Raw genomic sequence first — 27,624 nt, forward strand, 5'->3', positions numbered from 1 at the left:
ACGGACACGTATACATTCCAAAAAGCATATATTATAGTTTTTTCTTTTTAAATACTTCACTTACATCAATAAAATGAAAATGGCTACATCTGCAATATTGGACAAACTGTGCAAAATGAATATATATATTTAAAATATATGGAAGTATTTAAACTTGTACTCCAGAAAATAAACTTCAGTGCACCTGTTTGTTTTTGTTGATAGTTGAACTGATATGTGCAGCTAGAAACTAACAGTGACATGAGCTGGAGTGCCTACTACCACAGTGTTGCAGACTATCCTGACAATCATGCACTCCCCAACAGAGCCATCCCCCAGTAGCAGGGCGCAAAAAGAAATCGACTCACGACCTACAAACTCTCCAGATTCTGAGCGAGCTTTTGTGAGACCTGCTGGAACTAGCTCAGTCCACACAGTCCCCACCCCACAACATAAGGATCCAAAGGGTCTGTGCCAAGCACCACAGCAAACGGCAGGTGTGGGGGGGTCTTTACAATATTAGAGTCTGAATGTGGTGGTTGATCAGTGAACTCCTCTATATTAGTCTTTGGGAATTCACAGCACAACGAGCCACTTTACAACATCCGCCATTTTGACTTAAGGAATGAAGTAAGCAGCGCACGTAATTTCCAATATTTTCTGACAGCAGTCACACTGAGCCAACACAATATGCTATCTCTTAAACATATGTGTAAGATTTTATTGTGGATAACGTCCAGCTATCCTTCCTGACATTAAACCAACGTTGGCGCGATTTTATTTATTTATTATTTCAACAATGTAAGTTTCCCTGTGGCAGATCAGACACATGCATGTACTGTCTTTATAGAACAAAAATAGGAACCTAGGTTTGCTGTATTTTTTAGATTAATTATTGCGTTTTTCTTCTTTTAAAAACACAGCTTCATAGATACTGACAGTGCAACGACGTAAATAATAAATTTAGTCTTTCGGTATTCTCAGATGACTTGCTCACTGGTGCCCTCTGCTGTGCCTCTGACTGAATTGCTCTCATTGCAGTTTTTAAAAGGGAACTTTAATTTATTACTCAAATTACCAACTGACGAGTTAAATACAATAAAATGAAAGTTTAAAAACAGAATACACTAAAAAAAAATCGCGAATGTTGAAAACCTTTGATAAAAACCTTTGATAGCGGAAGTGGAGATCAGTGAGTGTGTTACTTTTAAATTAGACAAAAATTAATTTAACAGACCGACAATGCGTTTATATAGTAGTTAGTCAGCATAAATTGACATGATAGATAGTGATAATAATTATGTGTGAACACGTATGTTTTATATTCAGGGGGAAGAAAAAGTAAAGCTAAAAGAGGATGTCCCGTAAAGCGGAAGTCGAGCACTTCCCGTAGACGAGAGAACGCGCCAATACGATTTTCCGGTTTGCGGGAAGAGGGGCAGCAGCATGGCATCCGAAAGCAGCATGGCTAACGTTAACGGTCGGGAGACCACGTCCCTGAACGGGGAGCCGGTCGTTAAGCGACCGCGGGAGGGTGTCCCGCAGGAGCACCCACTCAGGACTCCGAAGGAGCCGCAGAACAAAGTGACCGTCGTGCTCGGAGCGCAGTGGGGAGACGAAGGAAAAGGCAAAGTAGTGGACTTACTCGCCATGGATGCGGATATTGTGTGCAGGTGCCAGGTACCAAGCTACGCTGTCGATCTTTTGTCACCTTTTACCCTTAAACACACCACTTCTTACACTTGTTGTGAATATAACGCGGGGCCTCGTCACCGTTTAGCTGCAGTTAAATATTCATGACCGACGTCAACAACCTTGGCTGACCTCCCCGGATGTAGAGCTGCTATGGCGCTAACGAGCACTGCTACCTAAGTTCTGTCGTTTGTAATCTAATGTGGTGCTTCGAAATCCATACAGTTTTACAGAGTTAGACAAATGACCGTGAACATGACATTATATAATGGAATGACGCACCTACGAAAAAAAGTGCTATTGTTTACTTTGTTAAAGCCACACAGCCCCTACAGAAACAGGAGCTTTTAACCCTTTGTTCACATTGAACATGTTTTACCACAACACAACATTGTATCGGTCTTATACTGTGAGCAGGTTATGGATGTTATGTTGTGTTCACAGGGAGGAAACAATGCAGGTCACACCGTGGTTGTGGATTCTGTGGAGTACGACTTCCATCTGCTGCCCAGTGGGGTGCTCAACAAGAAGGCCACCTCATTCATTGGTAAGGACGAGCCATGAGTTTTGAAAGTCTTGCTGATGGTGAAGCGTGATGAAGATGCCATAACGCATTAATAACCACCTTTATCAGAGTGAACGTCATATGCAGACAGTCTTATCAGTCGGTCTGTTTCGCGCTGTTAAGGACATGACCCAGATCCTGTGTTATTAAGGCTCGTCTAGATAATAAAAAGACCTCCTAGTCAGTGCAGTTTTACAGCCACAGGAATTAAACCATGTACAGTGTGCTGTTGTGCTTAAAAACATTCCTCATCTCTTTATTGTATGTTTTGTTTGGATGTCATGCTTTTAATAGCTTTTGTTTCCAGTAGGCTTACTGTAAAAACAGGAAACTGGGAGAGGGGGTGCACTGAGATGTCATCCAAACAAAAGCTGAGGGAAAACATGAGCAGTTTGTTTCCCACACTGGAACACTTGATGCTAAAGTGTATAAGATGAGTTATACGAGGCTTGTTAAAAGTTTAGTTTCACCTTACAGGTAACGGAGTGGTGATACACCTGCCGGGACTGTTTGAGGAGGCCGAAAAGAATCTGCGTAAAGGCAAAGGTACAGTGTCACAGCATAAAGCATCATTTCAGGGTAGATTTAAACCCCCCCCCCCCAAAAAAAAACAAAAAAAAAAACATACTGGGACGTATTATAAAATGGCATTACATAATATTTAAAAAATAAATAAGAGTGAGACCGACCCCTTATATATCTTTTGTATTTGGAAAAATATATATCCTTATTTGGATTTGAAACGGTGAGATGGTGTTGTGTAATATTAAAAACAACATTATACTAATTAACTTGCTTATTTCACAACCAGCTATGTTAATTAGTAACATTTCTGGCTATAAAAACAGCTTCCCAGAGTGATTTTTTTTTTTTGTTGTAACATTTGCCAGTTTTCAAAATTGCAGATACACAAGGAATGCCATCATTTAGATAATAAGCTGGTATCTGTGATGGTATGAGTATCTCTCCCTATTTAATGCTGAATAAGATCAGCATTAAATGAGATTTCTCAGGAAAGGCCTTGGATGTTGAAGCAAGATGCTGCAAAAGCACATGCTGCATGTATTCCAGCAGCATGGCTTTTGTAGCAAGAGGCTGGGAGATAAAACTGGCCTTCCTAACAGATCTGAAAACATTTAGAGCTTATTGAAATTAGGAGGCTCCAAACTAGCTGACAGCGATTCAGAAATAGTGCAGTGACCATGTGTGTTGAATGTCTTCTGACTGTATTGAAAGAGTGTTTGCACCACAACTATAAAACAAGAGTAAAACAGTTTCTCGACTAACTCCAGCTCCAGCAAATAGTCTTTTCCTTTTCATCTCTATGATGATTAAACTGGATAAAACTGAACAATGTTTGGAACCATAAATCTGTCATGACAGCCACAAATTTGGGTTTGTGTGCTATTACGATAAATACTCAGGTGTTCAAAAGGCTCAAGGAATGTGTGAAATCCTTCAAAACAGTTTGTCACACCAGACTGAGTCATTTTCACCCTTCCTTAATATTTGGAAATGCTCTAAGGCAAATGAGGAAGAACGGCTGTCCAAAATCCGGTCAAATTGTAAACAAGCATTGTTTCATTATATAAATCATCTCAGATATTTATTTTACAGGGACTGCAGTCTGCCCACTTCAGAGGAAGGGGAGAAGAGGTGTGCTGCAATATGAAGATGCATAAAAGGGCAGCAACATATATGCCAGTTCTTCTTTAGTTACACTGCAAGGAAGAACAAAAGTATTTAAAAAGTAAAAAAGAAAGAAATAGTGCAGTGGGTGTCCTCAGTTCACCAATACCCCTTTTCCACTAGTACCTTCTCAGCTCGACTTGACGTGGCTCATCTCAACTCTGTTTCACTCATTTTCCATTACAATTGAGTACCACTTAATGTGCGGGGAGTCGTTATAGCAACGTAACCGAGAGTCTCGTGATGTCATTTATATGTGACACGAATGCCACAACAAAGGAGCACGTGCAGGCGATGGTATACCTGCTGCTCAGTCTGTGGTTTTTTGTCACGCTCTGTGATCACAGTGTTCTTCTGTGTAACCATTTCACTTGTTGTCAGGTTTCAAAAATGACAGTTTTGATTTTCATTAAGGAGACACTCTCATGACTCTGATTCCACAATTTCAGATTGTCTCAGATTGCTTGGAAACTCTGGCCAAGCAGATACTAAAAAAGTACCTGGCACCTAATGGAAAACCCTGAAAACAGATCTGACCCGAGTAGGTTCTAGTGGAAAAGGCCTATAAAGTTTACTGAGTGTTAAATGAAGATGTGAGACAGCAAAGTGGTAACCATGCTCTTGTCTCACTTCTCACTCTCAACATTTAACATCTCACTAGTTTAGTGGTTTTATGCTTTTCATGAAGCAAATGTTTATTAGTCTGTGTGTGTGTGCGCACGCATCAATAATAATGCAGAAGAAGAGAAAAAAGATGCTTCCTGCAGTAAAAACATTGCACCACGTGAATTGTTGTTTCCTGTGCAGGATTACAAGGATGGGAGGAAAGATTAAAGATTTCAGATCGCGCCCACATCGGTGAGTAAGAGTTTTTCTCCTCAAAGTTTTGAGTAACACGCGTGTTCTTATTGACAGTCCCGTTTGTCCTCCTGTAGTGTTCAACTTCCATCAAGCTGTTGATGGAATCCAGGAGCAGCAGAGGCAGCAGCAAGAAGGGAAAAAGTAAATCAAATATTTTATGACTTTTAATAATAGCATGCAGTATAACAGCATTAAAGACTGGGGCTGAATTTGTGTTTAGTTTATACTTCCTAATAGACTTTGTTGTGTTTATTCGTGCTCCAGTTTGGGGACCACTAAGAAGGGCATCGGTCCTGCCTACTCCTCGAAAGCCGCCCGGAACGGTCTGCGAGTCTGTGACCTCGTCTCAGATTTCAAAGTTTTTGAGGAGAAGTAAGCGCTTTGTTTTTCCTCTACCTCATTTTGCACACAGTCTTATCACCTCACTATAACGTGATAACGTGGCCGCCGACAGGAACGCTGTTTAAGTGACTTTGAATCATAGATTGGTCAGATGGCAAATTTAGGCATACATTTTAAGGATTTTAATAAAATGGAACATCTCACAGACAAAACATTAGTCCAGTTATTGTCAGTTTATATAATCTCCTACCAGCAGGTGGCAGCACCCATCTATGGAAAACAGCTGAAAAAGCTTTTATGGAAACCTTATGTAACTTAGTCCTTCTCTCCTGTGTGTCAGGTTAAAACTCTGAGTAGAAGCACAGCTGCATGAAGACATAAATAAATTTGCATTAATGTGTCTAACTAATAATCTGTCCTGCTCATCATGTTTTGCAGGTTTCGCATGCTGGCGGAACATTTTCGCACGATGTACCCAAACCTTAATGTCGACATCGACAGCGAACTGCAACAGTTGAAGGTGAGATCTGCTTATCACATAGAGGTATTTCATGGTATTATATGGCTCAGGTGTTGGGCCCACATCACAAGAGGAAAAATCACAGGTGTAAAGGTTAATGATGGCTGAATTTCATTTTGCTGCCTGTGTTACTGGGAGTTCTTATATTCACTGTATTCATAGCAGGAAAAACACAGGTGATGTTAACTGTGGTAAGGCTAAGATAGTGGACCTATCTGTAGTCTGACTATCTTAGCATGTACCGTGCCTGAGTCCCGTCCAGTTTGTTTGATTAGTGTGATAGCTGCATAACATCTTTGTGCATGGTTTACCCTGAGTACAGCTCTAGCTGTGAGCAGAGTAGCCCCACTCCTCTGCTGTTTAAACCTTTTGTTATGAGGGTCAGCTTATTCAAAGAAAATCAGCTTTCAGAGACCATCTGACCCGACCTCTGTTCTATGTGGAAGTGTAAACTTTCATCTATCCACAGTTAAGTTTTTTGCAGTCCTGCTGTGGCCTGTTTTGATCAGGGAGGGGATGTCAGGGTTTCAGCCATGTTTGCTGGACTTTCGTGTATCTGAGAAAAATGATTTCTAATGACAGCACTATAAACGGATTATTTACTTAGTAGTATAGGTAAGTCTTATAGATTTTCATCAAGTAATATTTTTGTGTGTGTTCTCAGGAATACACAGAGAGACTGCGTCCTCTGGTAACTGACGGGGTGTACTTCATGCACAAAGCTCTTACTGGACCCAGTAAGAAAATCCTGGTGGAGGGAGCCAACGCTGCTCTCCTGGATATTGACTTTGGTGAGCATCTACAGGTTTTTAAATATTTGAATTGAGATGATGGACGTGTTGTGTTTTGTTGCTTCCTCACATTAACAGGTGTTTTTCTGTTCAGGCACGTATCCTTTCGTGACATCTTCTAACTGCACCGTTGGAGGCGTATGCACTGGACTCGGGGTGCCTCCGTCCTATGTTGGCCGAGTGTACGGCGTTGTCAAAGCATACACCACCCGTGTGGGTGTTGGTGCGTTTCCAACAGAACAGGATAACGTGAGTAAAAAGACACAAATTGGGGTTTTTTCGTGTTTAAAAAAAAATCCTAGTTACTTCCATCATCAGTTGCTCAGCCTCTGTGGTCAGCTGCCAACCTGATGTTACAGACGCATGATTGTGGCCAAACTTACGTCAATTCAGATCCCCCAGATTACAGCAAATACCCGGTACTGTAGAGAGCATGACAGTGGAGTGTGCATGCAGGTGTTACTAGAGATGAATATATGCTTATCTGACTTTCTGTACAAAATAAAGTTATTAGAGCAGGCAGGAATATGCTTCCCATTTATTTATTGTTTTTTTCCCCTCTTTAAACTCTGACTTTGTGTGTCTCTTTCTTGCTCCGCAGGAGACCGGGAATCTGTTACAGAGTAGAGGCAGAGAGTTCGGTGTGACCACGGGCAGAAGAAGGCGTTGTGGTTGGCTGGACCTGATTTTGGTCAGATATGCCCACATGGTCAATGGCTTCTCTGCGTAAGGAACATTCAAACGATTTCAGAATATTTCCCTCGCTGGCTGATGTAATTACTGGCATCGTTGCTATGTTTAGAAGCAAGTTTCACCATGTGCTCTTTGTGTTGTGATCAGAGCTGAACACATATTCTTTCTGCAGAATTGCTCTGACGAAGCTGGACATTTTGGACACGCTGCCTGAGATTAAAGTGGCCGTGGCATATAAGGTTAATGGACAACCTCTGCCAAGTTTTCCAGGTAGGATGTTCCCAGGTTTTCTAGATCTGTAGAAAAATGGTATAAATGCAACGGTTCGAAAGAACAGTTTGAGGCCAGTTTGGAGCTTAAAGTCAGGATTTAGTGTTTCTGTGACTCAGTAAATTCTGAAACAAGTGTCACAACAATGTAAAAAGATATGAGGATGTACACATTCTTCAGAATAGTGCTATCCTTATACATTTGAGTCTAACAGTTGATCGCGTGACATTTTCAAGTCTTTGATTGTTTATGGCTGGTCAGTTATCCAGACCGCTGGGACAGAAAACCCCTCCACCCAGACAATCACGAACACAACTGTGCTCCATAAAAGGAAGTTGAGATTGATTCCTGACTTCACACGGGATTTGAACAGTGCTCTCTGCTTACATCCATCGTGCCCGTATCTCACATCTCACTTGTTATTCACCTGATCTGCTGCTGTGGCCCTTAGCAGGCTACGTTTGCACATTTCCTACTCAGACCACTTAAACAACAATATGCTGAAAAGTTATTATAGATTTTTCTTTTCTTCTTCTTTTTGTTAGAGATGCCTAGAAACATGTTGCCTACTCCAGCTTTATTGACAGAAATATAATTACTGAAAAGAATCTGGTTTCATGTAAATGGGGGGGGGGGGTCTTTATTTCACATGGGTCAGCTTTTTTTTTTTTTTTCCAGCAGGAAGTGCAACATCCTGAGTTTGTCAAAATCTGTTCAGATGCAGCTTTATCGTCTTCATCTCTCTGTTTGTACTGCCAAATAGAAGAAGTTAATGAATCAGAAGGGTCTCCTCTGTTTAAAATGGCACCAGAGCTGCACAAAAACAGCACGTTATCATTTCTTTGTGCTCAGTGGGTTTTTGTGGGCCGGTGCGCTGGATTTCCCAGGACCGCTTTTTCTCTGAACTTTTCTTTTGCAGCAAACATGGACGTTTTGACACAAGTGAAAGTGGAATACGAAACGTTGCCCGGCTGGTGCTGCAGCACAGAGACGGCTCGGAGTTTCGAGGAGCTTCCGGTGCAGGCTCAAAATTACATTCGGTTCATCGAGGACTTCCTGCAAGTGCCAGGTTTGTAAAGAGATACTTTAGTTTAATGGGGATGGAAACTGCAGCCAACGTCTTTGTTCGCTTTGCCAAAACCTGCCAATCGAATTTTGGTCCCTGCGTCTTCTCATTTCAGTGAAGTGGGTCGGAGTGGGCAAGTCCAGGGAGAGCATCATCAAACTGTTTTGATCTCTCCGTCTTCTGCTTCCCCCGCCTCCCCCCTGCAGTGCTCGACACCAGCTCAGATGATACCTTGAGGTTTTCATAGGTTTACCAGAAGAGTTTAAAATGCACACTCTACCCGGTAGGAATACTTTACCAGCAAAGGTACCCGTGAAGCCTTTTAGTTGCTGCTTGTCCAACACATCCACAGTAATCCAGATATAATTTATGCATTCCACCGATTCTGCATATTAATGAGGGTCTTGATTTTTAAAAAGCTTGTACAAAAAAGTCAATTATTCTTGAAGCCGTTCCTCAGTATATTTTTAACATTGGAGGCTAATTTAGCTCATTTGACATCTGTTCACCATGCAGTTATTTTTTTACCTGTAGAGCCACTGATGAACAGGTGTGGAAGCCGTTTGTATTTAAAAGGTTATTTTCCGACTTTGTTATTAGAGGGTGAGCCATGTTGTGGTTGTGAACTTTTCTATTGAGCAATTTTAGATCACTTTACAAGACAAGACATGAATCAGTCTCATTTATTAAGTTTGTAACATGCTCTATGGTGGTTGTTGGAATGGACGTATTGCTTTGAAACAATTGTTAATAAAAGAAAAAAAAAAGCATAAATTGACACTAAGCAACTTTAGTTGAAGACATTTTCACATCCACACACAGATTTGCTACGTTAGTTGATCATTTTATGTATTTGGTCCATCTTGTATGATGCTTACTCAACTTGCTATTAAATAAAAGTCAACAAAAGGAAACCCTGATATTTAGAGAGTCTTCTTCTTTTCTAATGCAGTGAATTGTTTTCTGGAAGCATGTTTTATTCCAAAAACCTGCTCTGTACAGATCTCAGTACTCCTGGTGGTTTTAGCACAGCGGTCCCCAACCCCCGGGCCTCGGACCGGTACCGGTCCGTGAGTCGTTTAGTACCAGGCCGCGAGAGTTGAGGCTCAGGTGTGAAATGTATAGTTTTCAGGGTTTTTATTGGTTTTCAGCGTTATTTTGTTATCGTTTTTATCGTTAACTCGGTTTTCCTGGGTCTTTTCACGTGTGTTATGAATAAATCTTCTTTTTTTCGGTACCGGTACTAGTTTTATTCTGTTGTATTTATCCGCGACACCTTAAAGGCCGGTCCGTGAAAATATTGTCGGGCATAAACTGGTCCGTGGCGCAAAAAAGGTTGGGGACCGCTGTTTTAGCAGACTGAGAGAAGAAAGGAGGCTCAGTCTTTCAGCAGTTTCATGCATTTTTCAGTCGGCTGTCACCCTGAAATATTTTTTCTCTCAATCTTTCTTAGTTTGCACCCTCTTTAAGTTGACTTCCTCTAGAGTTTAAAAGCTTTTCAGAACATGGAGGTATTAGATTAGAGTGTAAAGTGGATTCTTTTGCCAATCGATAAGAGGTGTAACCGTACTGGGGCTTCCCAGATATTCAGACTTTCTAATGGGTTAAAGGCCCTGAACAGGCACACAGGTGTTCTCTGCTACTCATTGGACATCTCAGGATGATGATGGGGTGTTTGTTGGTGGGAAATTAAATGATTAAAGTGTGTAAACTTAATATCTTGTCAAAACTAGTAAGACGGATGGGGAGATGCAACAACCATTAAGAGCAGCTTAACTTTAAATACTGAACCACCAGTTTCTGATGTTTGTGTTTATTTCTTTTTTTAAAGTCTTGTTGTAACTTTAAACTTTAAAATTACAAAATATTTTCTTTTTTGGTTGGGTTTACTGCTGAACCATCGGGCCATGCCCCGCCCAACCCTAAAGGTGCCTCCACACAAGAAGTGATTTGCTCGTTGAAAACACTGTGGACATTGAAGGCTCTGGTTGCCTACCTAATCCTCTAACCAATGAACTACCAGGTCATATGTCAGTGGGATTCTGTTCTCTCATTGGTCGTCATTTCAGTGACGACCAATAGTAATCTCAACTATTTTTTTGTTTTCTTTTTAAATAGCTAAATGTCATTTCCTTTCTATGGCCTCTGGTCACCATGGCACTGTGGATCACTACCTGTGTGGATGCAGCTATAAGAGAAACCCACCATATGTTTCCCTACCAGTCCAGTGCCAGGGTGTGGTGTTAGACTCAGTCTGCATGTCAGCTGCATTGCATAGCATTGCCTATATCTTCATATGGCACCACAAAATTATCTGGTTCAAAGTTGGACACACTGGTCACACTGTGATCCATGCCTTTGGGAGGGGCAAAAATAAATTCACCAAATCACAAATTTGTCCTACCGAACACTAGGGCTGCCACGATTAGTCGACTAGTCACGATTACGTCGACTATCAAAATCGTCGACGACTGATTTAATAGTCGACACGTCGTTTGAAGCTTTGTAAGATCAGAAAAGACGCAGGAATAAGTAGTAGGATTTAAGAGGGTAATAACGGACTGAAACAGAAGATGGCAGCAATGCATGTACAAGGATGCCAGCTGCCGTTAAACCCCAAAGAAGAAGAAGCTGTGTCCCAGAATTCATAGCGCAGCCCAGCTCAGTTTCCAACAATGGCAGCAGCTAGTTAGTTTTAATATACTCTTATTATTCTTTCTGGGTCACAAAATAAACGTTTAACATATTTTCAGACGAGAATGTAACTGTTTAAACCTCAAATATCTGCTCAGTTGATCAAGACACCACATATTTTGAAAAGCGTTACCCACTAGCTTGATAGCTAGCTGGGGGCAAGGCTCACTAGAGCCCGTGAAAACCCCGGACTCCAGGCAAATCGTTTTCAAACCCACCGCTGTCTTTCGCTACTCAGGTTAAACATATATAAGTCACTTAGATAACTTAAAAATTTTATTGTTTGGCTTTTTTTTAGTATTTTATTTAGTAAATCGGTTTGGCTGAGATTAAAGTTATAGTTTTTACACAGCTGAATAAACGTCAAGCAGACAACTGATTATCAGAAGTGTGAGATGCTCAAGAATATATTCCGGTGTCCTGTTATATTTTAGATAGCAAGGAGCAGACGAGACTGAGTTTATTAAACTTCACAGAAACAATCTGCAGAATTAAAATTTAATAAACTATCATCTTGCCTTTATTTTTAGTTAGCACATACCTTAAACACTTAAAGCTGTAAGCTAATGATAGTTAAAGAGCAGATGCGTGCTGGTGCAATAAGCTGTACATTTTACGTCCAATGGATGATGATCTGATTAGTTGACTAAACGCAAAAATAATCGGTGACTAGTCGACTATCAAAATAATCATTTGTGGCAGCCCTACCGAACACCACAAAATAGTTTTGAATTCAGTGTAGTCTTGTGCTCCTATTGGCTCAACAATTAATTATAAATTCATGCAGTTAATTATGAATTTGTTGGAGTGATTGTTTCAGATTTCACTGCTTTGTTTTCTATTATACTTAAACCCATAACAATATGTTAAATACTTAACTTGCTGGTAAAGGATGAATTCCTGAACCACAGTTTACAATCGGTAAATAAAACTACACAAAGACTTGATTTCTTGATACTGCTGTAAAAAATGAAAAACATCAGTCTGTTGCTGATGTTTGTCCTACTTCTGCGCGTTGGAAGTGCATCTTCCCTTAAATTACTAAAATTGCAAACGTCTGCTAATCAGTCAATTTCCAGTCTAAGAAGTCCCTGCATCATCAAAAATGCCAGAAAGTGAGCTTGCAGTAGATGCAAGGAGGCTTAATTGAAAATAAAGTGCTCATAATAGCAGCGTAGTCCTCCTCCTTTCTGCCCCCTTCCCCTCCCTCTCTTTTGTTTACCACCACCTTTCTTTTACATGTAATTGGGAGCACATTTTACATCAGGTTAGTCAGTTTGAGCGTTTGTTGCCTCCAATGTTTGTCCCTGGTTCCCGTTTCCACTTCTCCCGCTGGATGGACCTTTAATGAATTCACCTTCAGATTACCAGATCACACGTATAACTGAAAGGACACTTATAAGCACTGGTCAGCGAGAAGTAAGTAACTTATTCGCATGATGACTTTAACTATGAGAAGTAACATGAATCGTTATGAATTTTTGATTCCTGCATAACCTCTCAGAGGAGTATATTTTGGGAGTGCTTTTTCCGTCACTCCCAAAAGTAAAAAAAAAAAAAAGCTTTTCCAGGTATGATTTATGCAGGAGGTACATTTTAGGGGAGCAACTCACGATTTTTGCAGAACTCTGTTTACCACTGAATTCTGCATCTGCATTTCTTTCCCCTTTCCTGTAAACCCTTTTCTTACTCCGTGCTGTCATGATTTATGCAGTTGGAGTAATAAGACACCTGTTTCACTGCAGTTGGACTGTGTTCAGATTTTGAAAGAACGGAGAGACAGCAGCTCTCACGCAGATTGAATTGAGAAGCTAAATGCATTTAACAGTTTATTTGGCGAGTGCGCAATAAATCCCAGTGCTGTTGCTCAGCACGCACAGATCGAGTACAAAGTATCTGCAGGAAAAGATGGAGACAGACTTGTCAAGCTTATCTCACTTCGCATAAACTCCTTTGACAAATGCATCTGAATACATTACAACATAATGCACTTGTCTAAGGAATTGCTATCATGCTGTAATATATACTCACATCCTTTTGTCGCTTAAACTGATAACCCAGCTGGACTAAGGTGTTACTTAGTGTGCTTTTAGTAATCACTGATTAACATGGATTCATATATTACACCGAACTTTATTATCAGTAACATGTACATCGTACAAAACTAGTAAAAAGGTGGTGTGCAGTGTAAAATGTAAATGAATGCAGGGACTTTTCTTTTAAAAATTGCACATTAAAGATACTCTAAAATGTTGCCTTGCAATTATTTTTGTTTAATATTTTCTGAATAGTGTTTGTTTAAGTGACAGTTCATCTTCTGGGTTGGTTTGCTCATTAGACACAGGTATTATTATAGATGTAATAGCATGTAATAACATGTAATAACATTTTTTTTACAAAAACAAAAACTAATGATACATTCTTCTACATTTTTATTTTATTTCCGTTTTCCAAGTATTTGAAAATCATTTGAATTTAAAAGTTTTCAAAAGTCTGGTTTTTATTGTTATATCTGTGAGCTAAGATTTTTTTTTTTTACATCTAGTTGTAGTTTTTAGTTTAGTTTTAGGCAACTGTAATATCATTGGAATTAAGTTTTTCTGCATCTACTGCACTGTTTAAGAGCCATAATTGCGTGCATTTGCATACATGGCAGGAGTAACCTGCACATCTGTGAAGGCGCCAGATTCTCTGTGTGTTTGGCAAAAATCTAAAGCCATTCCCATTAAGTTACGGTAAACCTGAATGAACCGATTATCCTTTGACGTTTAAAAGTTTCACATTTTCACACGTAGTGCTATAATGACCTTATAAATTCAGATTAACATGCCACCATGTTGATACCCATAACTCTGACTGGGGTTTTTGACTCTAACACCAAGAAATCCTGGATGTGTCAAATGTTTTTTGCAGTGCATCCCTCAGTTGTTTGCTGTGAATCACACAGTGTAAATAAGCGAGTAAATAAAGGCTATTTAAATAAGACAAACATGAGTCACAGAGTTCTTTGAAGAAGTATTGATAAAATCAGCCCACACCAAAAGGAGAAATGGAGAGGCATTTCACTCAGCTGTTCTTTTATTGATTTAAACAAACTAACTAAAAGCAGGTTTGCTAAAAAATAGTTGGCATGAAACAACAGTACACACAATCACCACTGACCACCACGGCAGTTGGCTTAGGTGGTCAGTCCCAATCTTCTCAATCCCAAAATGTTTTGCCGCCACCACCACCACCCCACCCTCAGCTTTTCAAATCTCTTTCCCTAATTCAGCTTTAGCACACAGCAGCACAGGTATCTGTTGTCTGGTTGGATCTTCAGTATCGTTCAACTGTCCTGAAGTTTGGCTTTTTGCACCTGTAGCTGTCGGGGACTTCAGCAGACTATCAGCATGGCTACTGTGGTGAATTGGCAATTTTTGCCAGGGCAGTATCTCAACCTGTGTAGGATCAGCTGAATTACTATTTCAAAGGAACCCTCAACCTAACCCTGGAAAATGGAGGTGGAAAGATCGCAGTGAATCTGTCCCTAAATTTCTTATTAAACGTACTTTAGACTTCTGGTTAAAATGAATTAGAAGTGTAGGATTAGATGTGTTGGATTAATTGTTGAGTGGTAATCTTAACTGCCCAACCGGTGAAAACAATCTTCATGTCCTCCTGTGTGAAAAACTGCAAAACCGTTCATCAGATTTAGTGTTAGATGATTAAATAAGGTTCTGGTCACTTTGACACTTTTACCCAGATGAGAGCGATCGTTTCCAGGATGGCAGTGCCTCCAAGCGTTAGGTAAGAGTGTTTACTGAGTTATTTACAGAGCATGAAATGGTCTGTTAACAAATCTCAACCCACTTTAACACTTATGGGAAATATTTTAAAAATAATTAACATCCAGTTAAACAGTTCTCCCCACCGATTCATTAAGACGCCAAAAAAATCTTTTGAATGAACGGTGATAAATTTCTCCAGCACAATTCCAAATAATCCTTCTCAAAACACACTGAAGCTGTTCTGATAGCTCAGCGCTTCATTAAGACACTTTATGCTGTCATATAATTTTCTGGACATTTTCCACATTTCAAAGCGGTGTCAACATCAAAACTATTAGTTGAAATATAGTTTTTTAAAAATACATAAAACTGCTTAGACTGCATAAAGATCACGTTAAAACAAAAATGTTTAAGGTATTTGATTCTTCAAATACCTGTTCACTCTTTTTACAACAGATTGTTACTTCACGTGGTTTCCCACACACCCTGAGCACAAGTTGGCTGCTTTTCCTGCAATCTGTGGCCCAACCCATCCTAACCATGTAATTTGGGATTGCCAGCTCTCCAGCACTCTGCTTCTTGGTAAAATAGCTCTTCCAGAAACTCAACTCAAACTTGTGCACTGTTGAAGAATAATGTTCCCACAAAGCATTTTTTTTTCTACAAACTTTGTGGGATGTTACATTCAGGAAATTGCTTTCAATGGCCTTGAGTTCTGAATAAATCATAAAAGTGTCATTAGCAAAGCGTCATGGGAGCCCTTATCTTAAGTGGGCCTGAACATTGAAACTTTCTTTTCTGTCAGTGTAATCAAGTTTAACTACACATTTAATCCTTCAGATATCTTAATGTAAGACAAATAAGTGCAATGGTATGTCTCAGTTTACACATTCTGCTTGACTCAATGAAAGAAATCTGTCATCATGACTCTCTGAGCTTAAATGGTAAGCAATACATCTGTAGTTCTGGTTGGTATAGTGTGGTAATTCCCAGGGGAGTGGTCTTTATCAGTATCAGTAGCAATAGCTGTAAAACCTGTAAAAATACAGTAAAACGTCCAAAATAAATGCCCTCCTTAATGTTTTCCTAAGAATGGGCCAGTGGCCCAGACTGGAGTCTTTGCCAGGTCGATTCTGATGAACGCACAAGACTTAATTGACATTAAGTGACATGTTGAAGTGAGCAAAAATATGCTTGTTTAGCATGTAGTTAATACACATGTGGACCCTACAAAAGACTCCAGCTAATGGAAAACCGTTCCAGGGTAAGGCACTGTGAAGATTTATTTATTGTTTTGTGTGTTTCCAGGGGTGCTTTTTGTGTCTTGATGTCTTCAGTATTGTTCTGTAAAAAATTACAAAAACATAAAGGAAATACACTCGAATGAGTAGATCTCTCCAAGCCTTTGATGAGTACTGTCTAAATCTGGGAAGATGGCAAAGTGAAAAGCTGAAACAGAGGCAAACAAAACTTTCTGCAGATGTATTCAAATTTAAACTGAACTTATTATGCTTTGCTGGAACTTTCTGTCATTAATAATAATAATAATAATAATATTTCAGAGACAGAAGCTCATAATGAACATGCTCTGTTTTTCAAACTACAAGGTGCAAGTAAGCGCTCCAATATTTTTTTCCCCATTTCTATGCATATGATGTCAGTGAGAATGGTTATCACCCCTAATATGGTCATCTTAGCCACACCCATCTGCCACTTAAGCCTTCTGTTTGCGAGGGGCAGCCAATCAGAAGAAAGTTAGCCACTGTCCAAACTGGCAAACTGAGAAGCTACACCAAGACCCGGTATTAGTAAATCATCCAAAGCTACTCTTTCATATACCAAGAATGAAAGTATAGAACTGGAAATGAGCGTAATAAATCACCTATAACACCCATCTTCCTGATTTGGGGCGATGTATAATATAACTCCAGGACTCGTAAATCTGCAACAGCAATGTGTTGAGCTGAATGTTACTCTGATTGTCTGAAAGTTCACTTAGTTTTCTTAGAAAGAAACCATATCCCCAACCCTGTAAACACACACACAGAGGGAACAGCAGCAGTTCTTGCTTGTGAGGAAGACAGGTTATTGAGGGTTGGGTGAAGGGTGGCTGAGCTGGCTTCCCGCTGCAGAGTTTGCAGAGTAACACCAATTAGATGCCAATAAACCTTAAACATTGATCCCACAGAGATACAGAGGTAGTTTTGCAAAACGTGGGACTTCAGCGGGGGTTCTTCTGCAACGTGCTCATGCACAGGAGAAACATTAAAATGACAAAATAAAGCAAACAATCCAAACTGCATCATGTGTATGCGGCACATCTGAAATCTTTAAAAAAGACACTGAACAAGCTGAGTCTAGCTTCACCACCATCTCCGCCTTCTCTCTCTCTCTCTCTCTGTCTCACTTCAGTTCACTCCCTCACTATCTATATAAAGTCAGTTTGATTGAGTATCTTCTGCTGTGTGTGCACTCAGCACCAGCCACCATTCTCACACACACTCACTCTCACACACACAAACTCCCAGTATGCAGCTGCCCGAACTCCTGAAACGCTTTGCATGAGGTGGCCGTTTCTCTGGAATCTTATGATCCTACATATTGAGGTAAGCACACAGGGGCTGGTCAGTACCATGAATTTTATGGACCCAGAGGGACTCTAAGTGGTAATAAAATGGTATCACTGTGGATGGATAAAGCTTAGCTGCTGCAGAAGCACTGTTGGGACTTAATGCACAGGATAGAACAACTTCCTTCTGTCAGCTGGTCCATAATCAGTCTGTGCTATAGTCGTATATATGTTTACGTTGAATAACTGCTTTGCTGTGATCAGTGTTTAGATGTTCTTTGGAGTAGTGTAGATAAGTATGTTCTTTAAAGAACTACAGTTACACTGTTACTCACATGCACCTTTGGATATTTGTTTTATTTTACTGACTGTTTTACAAATCTATGAGATTGTATATACAAACCAAATATTTAAGGTAATTTTATGCTGTTAAATGATGTGCTTTATAAATACTCCTGATTGGAATGCGTTTAATTCAGTAAATGGACTGCCCCTTTGTGTAGTCCTAGCAGCTGTAAAAGTCTTCGGAGCCCAAGTGCTTTTTGCAGTCATAGTGTGACAATTTATTGCTCTAATTTTGGATCCAATCCAGCGGACCTGCTGACTGGTCAACGAACCACAGTCAACGAACTTCAGGGGAGGAGAGCTTCTTTTGTTTTCCTTTTCTGGCTTACAGACCAGTAATGCAAAATGAATAGCAAGTGACAGACTTATCGAACCCACTGATAAAATACTACCTTCTTAAATAATTTCCTAAACTTCCCAGAAAGTGTCTGACATATCTGTTGGTTTTTTAGTTCCACTGCTGTTCCACACCAGCACTGTAACTTTTGATCAACATCACCTAAAGGGAATAAACCAAATCATAATTCTCTAACTTTCCATCCAGTGCTGGAAACCCCCCTTTCTTGGGGGTCATCACTAACTAAAGGCTTCTGATGATGATGTATGAAACAACAACAACTGCACTGCCACACCTCAGGGCTTTGTTTCTTTGTCATTGATCCTTGGCGCTGACAGCTATTTTTTTAAAGGAAGTGAGCCCTTTGCTCCTCTTTACTCATTTGAAACTAACTGCTGAATTACACATAAAAATCTGTCTGTGGTCCCGTGTAGTGTCCCCTCCTTCAGAGTGTGAGGGGGACGGGCTCCCCAGTGGTTACAGCTCTAGGGACTCCATCCTTAGAGCCAGCACAGAGAGGGACTGGAAAAGACGAAAACGGGGGCAACTAAGGCGGCTTAACAGGTGAGCACCACTGTTATGATCGCATCTGTTTTAGCTATTCATGACATGGATTGCTTATCTTTTATAGATACTCATGCAACATCTGTTCAGTTAAAGGCAGGTCACAGAGCAGGCTTTATGTGCTGGATGTTGCATTCAATGTGTGTCAGCAGAGTGGTGATGACTGAGTCCATTTAATGCCTGCTGTGGACCTAATAGTCTGGCTGCTGCAGGCGTGTGGGCAGCTCCGTAGTCAGTGTGTAACCAGTCTACTTGTGTGGTTGCTGATATTTCAGCTGCAGCAACTCCAGCGCTGAGGCTGGCAGAGAGAAGCAGCAGCCAACGTTTGGACTGAGTGGAGGTGCAGCCATGCGCTGCTCCACCCTGCTCGCCATCTTGACGGGGGTTCTTCTTTACTTGGTGCTGGGAGCTGTGGTGTTCCGTGCCCTGGAGGCTCCGCAGGAGGAGGGCGTGCACATGAAGCTGCAGGACACACGCCGGGACTTCCTGCTGAACTTCTCCTGTGTCGACTCAGACAAGCTGGAGGTTCTTATAGAGGTACAGAGAGGAGCCATTCACTATCTGGCTTTTATTTTGAAAATTTAAAAATTGTTTCTGTTTCTCTTTTACAATCTCCATCAGGTACAGCGTCATATTGATTGCTACAATACAATACTAAACAATAAGACACAAAACAATACGATACGATACGATACGATACGATACGATACTACATGACACGATATTACCTGATATGATACTGCAAGATATGACATGGATGTCACGACATGATAGGATACTACCAATCAATAAGAATATATTGCAATAAAAAATGCATAGAAAGTATTGGCTTCGATAAAGTGCAAACTTATTGAACCTTCAGTTCTCAGACTTTAAGGGAAATGGGCATGAAAATATCAGAAAGACTAAAAGCTGTGATCCCTTTAAATATGACACGTTCGTGTCATTTTGTCAGTAATCCTGACAAATTCTGTGTGTTGCTGCTTTATTGTAGCGACTTCTCTTGTTGCTTCTAACTAAATTGAACAGCATACAGCAAACTTTGAGTTACTGAAACTACACATTTTGCATTCAAAAAGTGACTCTAGCTTAGCCCAGCTGCTGCTTTCTGTTAATCATATATTAGCAAACTCCAAACAAGTGTCATGATGACCTCTGATGCCGACTGCCTCTCTAGCTAAAAATACACTTTTGCTGAGTGCGTGACACATACCTGCTTCATGTTTTATACGCACTGGCTGAGTTTGTGGATCCTTAGGATGATCATTCAGATGTGTAACGTGTTCAGTGGAGCTTTGCTGGTGACACAGTGCAGCAGCACAGCACGACGACTATGAGCCAGATAACAGGTGTGGTCAGAGCAGCTATGCAAGGTTCCTTTCATGAGCGTAACTGCGTGACAGCTGATCCACAGATGGGTCGAGCGTTGGCAACCTAGCTGTGATCCTGAGACGCTTGTCCTCACTCTAGAATGAACATTGTAAATTACTGTTTACGCTTGCAAAGTGATGCATGAACTTGGCGACATCTGGGAAAAGGTTAAAGGGATCAAAGGACACTGAAGCACGCAAGCAGGTCTTGTTGTATTTTGTGTTTATTTAGAGGAAGCACGTGAGCGATTAGGTGTGTTTTTTTAAAATATCCAAATGAATAGGTGAACACAGTAAGAAGTCCAAGCTGAAACACTTTCTTGTTTCTCTACTTGTAAAAAGAGCATTTGACAATTTGCTTGATTAAAATCATGTAGATTCTAATATATTGTGCAGTGATGTGATGATAGCTCCTGTTTGGTTCCATCAGAAAAAGAAAGAAAGGATTGGGATGGTTTGGGTGAACTTTGCACCTCAGTGCACTTATAGAAGTGGGGACACAATGCACTTAATGTCGGCTTACACGAAAACTGCTATTGAGCCACTGTGGATCATGTGTCACCGAACTGATGTTACATTCAGATGTTTCATGAGGTCTTCTAGTTACAGTTTCCTCCTCAAGCATCTGTCACATAGCACACCATACTTTATCAAAGATCATGCTATATTTTCTACCAGCAGATATTGATGTGGTTGATCATGTGACATTTATTTTATTGAAGAATTTATTAAACAAAAGTATCATTGCCTTGATGTAGGCATGTTGTGTAATTGTCTAATGTTATTTTTGGACACTGAAAGAATTTTCCGGAGGTCTTCCATTCAGGCAAAATTTGTGCAGCTACTTTCTGATTCGTCACTGTAAATGTTTATCTGAAAACCTTAGGGAGCTCTTCAGATCTTGGCAAGATGACACCACCGTACCAGATAAAGCAGCAGACTCGAGATGTCAGATTTAAATAAGACAGCTTCAGCTGTCCCTCCATATAGACGTTCTTATCACTGCCAACCCCAGATTCTAAATTTATGGATTTGAAAGGCTAATAAATAATGAGGTGTGCTTGGTGAACTTTCTCCACGTGACTTTTTTTTCACATGGTCTGGCTATCAGTGCAGGGTCTCCTTTTGTATATCAGTATAAGCTGAGCTTAGATAAGCGAAATTACAACTTTTACAGTTGCCAGTTTGTACGCTGAAATTAAATAAATATAAGAATGTAGATAAATATTAAATCTTTCAAGCAATTCATGAAGTCAGTGTGACAACATCCCCTGGCTCAATTTCCTTCTTTATAAAGTTTTGCTGGTTATCTAAACAATCATGTGACATTGACAAATGATTGTCAATAATAAGCAGATTAATTAATGCTTCTATATCACATACATTTGATAGCATGTAAAGTATGAACACCATTGTGTTTTCATAGTTGCCGTTTGCATGTCTGTTGTGTATTTCACTACATCTGTGAGGGAATTGTGTGATGAAAACCTGAACCTCTCACTTATGGTTAGCATTCCCAGGAAGTTTCTTGAACACAGTTACTAAGGATTATATTTCTGGCTCCAAATCATCCCTTTCTGCGGTGCACAGAGTACACAGACTGAGACTGAGGTGCGCATGACTAACCTCATAATTTGCCTCTCGCTTTTAATGTAACTTGAGGAGTAAAAGTAACCTAATTATCGTATGCCAAACCCTCTGGACACAAAACCTCACTGCAGTGTCTTCCTGTATCCACTAGAATGCAGGTAAATTCATGCAAAGTCAGAGCTCACTGATACCCGAACAGCACATATCTTGTACTTACAGTGTCACTGATTTGATTCCTACTTCAAACCTTCTCTTTTAGTCAGTTGTCACTGCACAAATAGAATTTGAAAGGGTGAGAAGTTCAGCCAGTTTCTGCTAATCTGTTGGGACAGACGTACTTGGCAGTAGACATTTCTACAATCGTCAATCTAAACTTTTAATTGATTGGTTTTAATGATTTCTGGAGAGGCCAAGTTAATTCCTAACCTCATCATGCTTAGGTTTATGTTCCGATAATTGAATCAGGGAATTTGATTCTGTGCTGTAAGCGGTTCGATATGCCCGGGACAGAATGGAGCCGTCACAGCTGTTCATTGCCGCTAACTTCCTGTTTTTGATCATGACAGTGCATTTTGTACCCCGTAGCAGGGATGGGCTCATTCATTCATGTGTTTGTTAATGCCTCTTTTCCAGTGAAACATTAATTATTGGAGTGTTTCATCAACTAAGTACTAACCTTCCCCCCACTGTCCCTTCCCAGGAGGTGGTGGAGGCCACTGGAGCAGGTGTGGATCCCATAAGCAACGCTACATATGTCAGCAAATGGGATCTGGCCAGTGCCTTTTTTTTCTCAGGGACCATCATCACAACCATCGGTTGGTGTCCAGCTAAAAGTCCTTGTTCACTAAATTTAATTGGATGATGGGACTCATTAATTACATCTGAAGTCTTTAAACAACTGCTCTTCTACCTCTGATCCCACATGTGCAGGTTTTGGAAACATTTCTCCCAAAACAGAAGGAGGGCAGCTGTTCTGCATCTTCTATGCCCTGGTGGGAATCCCAATGTTTGGTATCCTGCTCGCTGGAGTGGGAGACCATCTGGGTACTGGGCTGAGAAAAACTGTCGCCAAGATAGAGAAGCTCTTCCTGGTCAGAGCTTCAAAAAATATTTAAAATGTCTTCTTTACTGCCACTGTAAACATACTTATCCATAGATTTTATAAATAATAGATGGATCTAACATTTGGGTCTGAAGAGTGAAGCCAATGCCTTACATCATCTAAAGCAGGGGTAGGCAACTCCAGGCCTCAAGTGCTGGTGTCCTGCAGGTTTTAGATCCCACCCAGGGTTAACACACCTGAATCAAATGATTAGTTCATTACCAGACCTCTGGAGAACTTCAAGAAATGCTGAGGAGTCATTTAGCCCTTTAAATCAGCTGTGATGGATCATGGACACATCTAAAACCTCCAGGACACCGGCACTCGAGGCCTGGAGTTGCCTACCCCTGATCTAAAGCCTATCAGGGATTGACACCTGTATTTGAAAAGAAGAAATTGGTCTCAATTGCATAGAAGCGTTTGGTTCCCTTCATCCAAAACATTTATGGCCTCAGTTGATGGTATCAAGTCTTCTCAGACATAACAAGATTTTTATTTTGTATATTTGGGGTCCGATCAGTGTCAGAAATGCGATAAAATAGGAGAAGATTCAGAGTCGGCATAGCTTGGCAGGCTGGTTTCTCAGTCAGACCCAAACCTCGTTCATGACGTCTGGTTTCAAAACGCTAGGGAGGAGATGGCGAAAAGACTGAACTCAAGGCTTAAAAAATGACTTCACAAACAAATGAGTGACATCACGTCACCACGTCCATCTTTTATATACAGGCTATATATTCATGGCACTAATTGGTTGTCCTTTTCTGACAGAAATGGCGAGTTAGTCCCACCATCGTGCGTGTGATCTCAGCTGTCCTGTCCATCCTGTTGGGTTGCGTGCTCTTTGTTGCGCTGCCAATCTTCATTTTTCAAGAGGTGGAGGAGTGGACCCTGCTGGAATCAGCCTACTTCGTCGTTATCACCTTGACCACAGTGGGGTTTGGAGACTATGTTGCAGGTATATAATCAACCACCCACGCTGGCTTGCAGGGGTGCACACTGAATAGGAAGGTGGAAATGGAAAAAGGCCATCTGTCTCAGTATTATTTTAGTTCAAGCGGCGGCCCTTTATCATTCTAGCCAGTTACAAGAAATGGCTTTGGTCCCTGTTGATAGTTCCTCCCTTTATAACAGCTTGATGGGAGGTGATCCCCACCACCCCCTCACCCCCACCCAATCCATGTGTTTTGATACTGTCAAAGTTTTTAAATGGCTCCTTCTGCTTGTTCTGACATATTTGATTATTATAAAACTTTATTACTGATAAGCTGACATTTGAAACTTTGATGCTTTTAGAGGCTGGCTTTATTTCAGTACCGGATAATCAGCTGTGATAATCGTGTAAATTGTGCAATAATATGTAAGTAAGGCTTTCGACAGCTGGAGGAACAACACAACAAAAAATACAGCATGAGAGAGGCAGCAGTAGGGATAGGCTCCAGCCCCTCCATGACCCTAAACTGGATAAGTGGGTGGGTGGATCTGGTGTCAGGTTTGTCTTCAGACAGTCAGTGCTCACCCTTACTTCATGCAGAGAGGACAGGTTTATTTCACCCCTGAGGTCACATCAGACCACCACTATCTCCCCAATAATTAGTCTGCCGGATTTTTTCTGCTTGTTTTTATTTTTATTAAGATGAGATCCTTTCCACTCTCCACACCCTGTGCACCACCACCGATGCCCATAGCCTGCCACTAGTGTACATCCTGCTTTATTAAGCTCTATAAAAGTAATGCAGCTGAAACACAATCATAGCTTCCAGGTCAGTATAGCTTATATCATTTACTTTTTCGTAGTTTTCTTTTTCGTTGAAGGTATTGATCTGTTGATAAGTAGGAGCTATGACTTAATTAGTCATCCATAAATATAGCTGTCAGTCGTGGTGCATTAAGTTCACTTAGCGCGGACAATGTCGTAAATTATTTATGATGATTTTCTTCACAGATGAATTATTGATTATCTAGTCTGCTATCTTAACAGTTTATTTACTCCATGGAAATGGATGGTTTCATGGGCGGATGTGTGAATGCGCTGGCCCCTTTTTACCTCCTGCTTCTGTATAATGTGTCTTTGTGTCAAAGGGGATTCGGGAAAGGAAGGCAGCGACCACTGGTACAAACCCTTGGTGTGGTTCTGGATCTTGTTGGGGCTTGCATACTTTGCATCTATCCTCACAATGATTGGTAACTGGCTCCGGGTTCTTTCAAAGAAGACCAGGGCTGAGGTACTCCTGTTCTTTTGTGCCTGTTTTATCACTAGCTGTCTCCACTACTTCCTCTCCATCATCTCTGCTTTCATCCTTTTCCTTTCAGATGGAGGAGTTGCGAGCACACGCCACTGACTGGACTCAGAACATCCAAAATATGTCTGTGGACTTTCGCATGCCAGGAAAAATCGATGACCCCTTTAAACGGCGTAGGAGAAAGCGCCGCCACGGCCCTCGAAGCCATGGTCACAGTGTATCAGCTAACGGGGTGCCTGAGGGGCAAGAAGAGCAGCGTGAGAGTCAGGAAGAGTCTGGGTCATATTCTTCTTCATCATCATCCTCCTCTAATGAGTCAGGGTCTGGATCGGAGACAGATTCTCAGGCCACTCAGACGGAGCGAGTCCCAGAAGAAAAGCCTGCAGAACCCAAACAGGAGGAGGCTCCTCCTGACCCCCACATGTCCCAGCCTCTGGACTACTTTGGTGAAAACCTTGCATTTATTGACGAGTCCTCGGATACTCAGAGCGGCAAACTACATTTGGATCCCCTGCTAAATCCAACAAAGCCCAATCCCCGTCAGCCAAAAAGGAGACGCCACAGAAAGCCAGTTCCTCAGAGGAACCACAAAAACAACAGCCCCAACAGCACTAACAAGAAGGAACCCAATGGAAACCCCAGATCCGTTCCAGATTTGCCACCCAAGCCTTGTGAATGATAGCAAATGTATTGAGTCTCGTTTGACATAGGAGTTTTAATTGTAGAATATATAGTGCCTGCATACATACATTCAAGATAAAAACAAGATGTTGAAGCCTTAGCCACGTGTGGTTTTGCATTTAATGTTCTTAGCATGTGAGTGTTTATGCCTCCCTTAAAGGTGATGAAGAGATTTTCATGCCAGTGTTCCCTTTACTTGCTGAGGAGTTACTGCTCTCTAGTGGGCCAGGACTGAAGTGCAGTACGACTCTGTGAACATGCTTTATAGTAGTCACGATAAACTCTATACACAAGTGTGCTGAAGAGAGGCTTCTCTGATCTGTGACAGTAACTACTGAATCCCTCCAACAAATAAACAGGTACTCGAGATCCTCTTGTACATTTTTGGTATGTATTGAAATCTTTTTTAAATCCTGTAAACTGCATTATATTTAGATTTTCATGGCCAAATGCATTGAATTCTATTGCACTACATACATCTGCCTAATAAAGTTGTTTTTAATAAAACAAGAAATGAAATTAGCATTTTATTACCAATAGGCAAATATAGTAATCATCTTATTTATATAAAAAAATATATTTTCATTTTAACTGTGGGCCCACTATAATAAAATCCCAAATCTCTATAGTAGATAGTGACAAACAGAGACTTTTCTGTCATTAGTTTGTTTATCTCTTACTTAATTCCTTTTTGTAGTAGGAATGGCAAGGAGGGGTGGAGTATTTACCAACAGGAAAAGGTGCAACACATGGAAATAAATTTAAGAGTTCAGTTTTCTTTCTTCTTCACATTTTTCAAAGATTTCCAGCATCATCCCCCATCTCTCACACTTCTGTTCATTGCTGTTTCTGAATTTAAATCCATTGAGCTACTTTGACCGTTTTGTGTAGAATTTGTATGAGTTCTGTCTTCGGGTATTCCAACTTCCCCAACTTAGGTTTACTGTTGATGCTGTAGGTGTGAATGCTTGTGTGTATCCTCGTGTTAGCTCTATGACAAACTAGTGACCTGTCCAGGGTGTACCTTACCTTTTGCCCTATGACAGCTGGGGTAGGCTCCAGCCCCCCTGCAACCCTAAACTGGATAAGCAGCTAAGAAACTGGATGAATGGGTTCATTTCAGTTTATTCTCCCTGGAAACGCAGGGAGTATGTAAACAGTTTAGTTTGTTTGTCTGGCTGTTTACCTGTTTGTTAGCAGTCTAGTGTCCACAGTTTACCAGATATCATTTCCAATTTCTGTGTGATGGTAGATACAGGAAACAGCTCAAGGTGATTTCATTTTGGTGAAAATTCAGTCAATGTCAAATTCAGTAAAAACTTTATAATACCCACGATTTTTACGGATCATCTTCAACCTTCTCCACAATATACAAGGCCTTGTATGAAGGATACGAGTAACTAGGCTGGCTAAGCATTTGACCTTGACCTTCATGGTTGGCGCCCAAGGTCATAGTTGACCTTGAAATAAAGTAATTCAATAAACATATTAAGTAATATATCATATAAAAGGACATAGAGATTACTGTACAAAACACTTTTTATTTATTCATCATTCATCATTATTTATTTATGACATCACAATGATGCAAGAACAGGCTAATGTTTATGTTTGGTAATCGAGGAACAACGGTTTAAAAAAAAAAAACACTGGTAAAATGAAGATGCTTTTAAAAATCACTTTCTAATTTGAGGGGATGATTTGACTTTGACTTGACTTCCTCAACTGAACAGATGCTTAGTTTAGAGTCAAAAATAATCACATTTGAAGTAAAAGTTTATATTTAGCGTGCAGCCATATTGGCAGAAAACATGGCATATAGCTACAAACAGCAATAAGAAGAAAAAGTATCACTCTAAGCACAATAAAGTAACCCGAGCATTGACTTTAATAC

The 27,624-nt window shown here is 40.6% G+C and overlaps 2 protein-coding genes across 2 annotated transcripts; both read left to right on the forward strand.

The window, feature by feature from the left end:
* The first annotated feature begins 1,358 nt into the window (after positions 1-1,358).
* Positions 1,359-9,388, forward strand: adssl (adenylosuccinate synthase, like). The gene is made up of 13 exons (XM_085175353.1): positions 1,359-1,659; positions 2,116-2,218; positions 2,714-2,782; positions 4,733-4,783; positions 4,861-4,927; positions 5,051-5,158; positions 5,567-5,648; positions 6,313-6,439; positions 6,534-6,688; positions 7,041-7,165; positions 7,305-7,402; positions 8,322-8,471; positions 8,584-9,388. Exons 1-13 carry the CDS (start codon positions 1,426-1,428, stop codon positions 8,634-8,636), a joined length of 1,422 nt encoding a protein of 473 aa, XP_085031479.1. The 5' UTR covers positions 1,359-1,425; the 3' UTR covers positions 8,637-9,388.
* Positions 9,389-18,643: 9,255 nt separating this feature from the next.
* kcnk4b (potassium channel, subfamily K, member 4b) lies at positions 18,644-27,242 on the forward strand. The gene is made up of 7 exons (XM_085175355.1): positions 18,644-18,747; positions 19,023-19,284; positions 22,408-22,522; positions 22,638-22,798; positions 23,578-23,764; positions 24,889-25,031; positions 25,120-27,242. Exons 2-7 carry the CDS (start codon positions 19,096-19,098, stop codon positions 25,726-25,728), a joined length of 1,404 nt encoding a protein of 467 aa, XP_085031481.1. The 5' UTR covers positions 18,644-18,747; positions 19,023-19,095; the 3' UTR covers positions 25,729-27,242.
* The last annotated feature ends 382 nt before the right edge of the window (positions 27,243-27,624 follow it).

The sequence above is a fragment of the Neolamprologus multifasciatus genome, chromosome 10 (genome assembly GCF_963576455.1).
Source record: "Neolamprologus multifasciatus chromosome 10, fNeoMul1.2, whole genome shotgun sequence".
Classification (NCBI taxonomy): Eukaryota; Metazoa; Chordata; class Actinopteri; order Cichliformes; family Cichlidae; genus Neolamprologus; species Neolamprologus multifasciatus.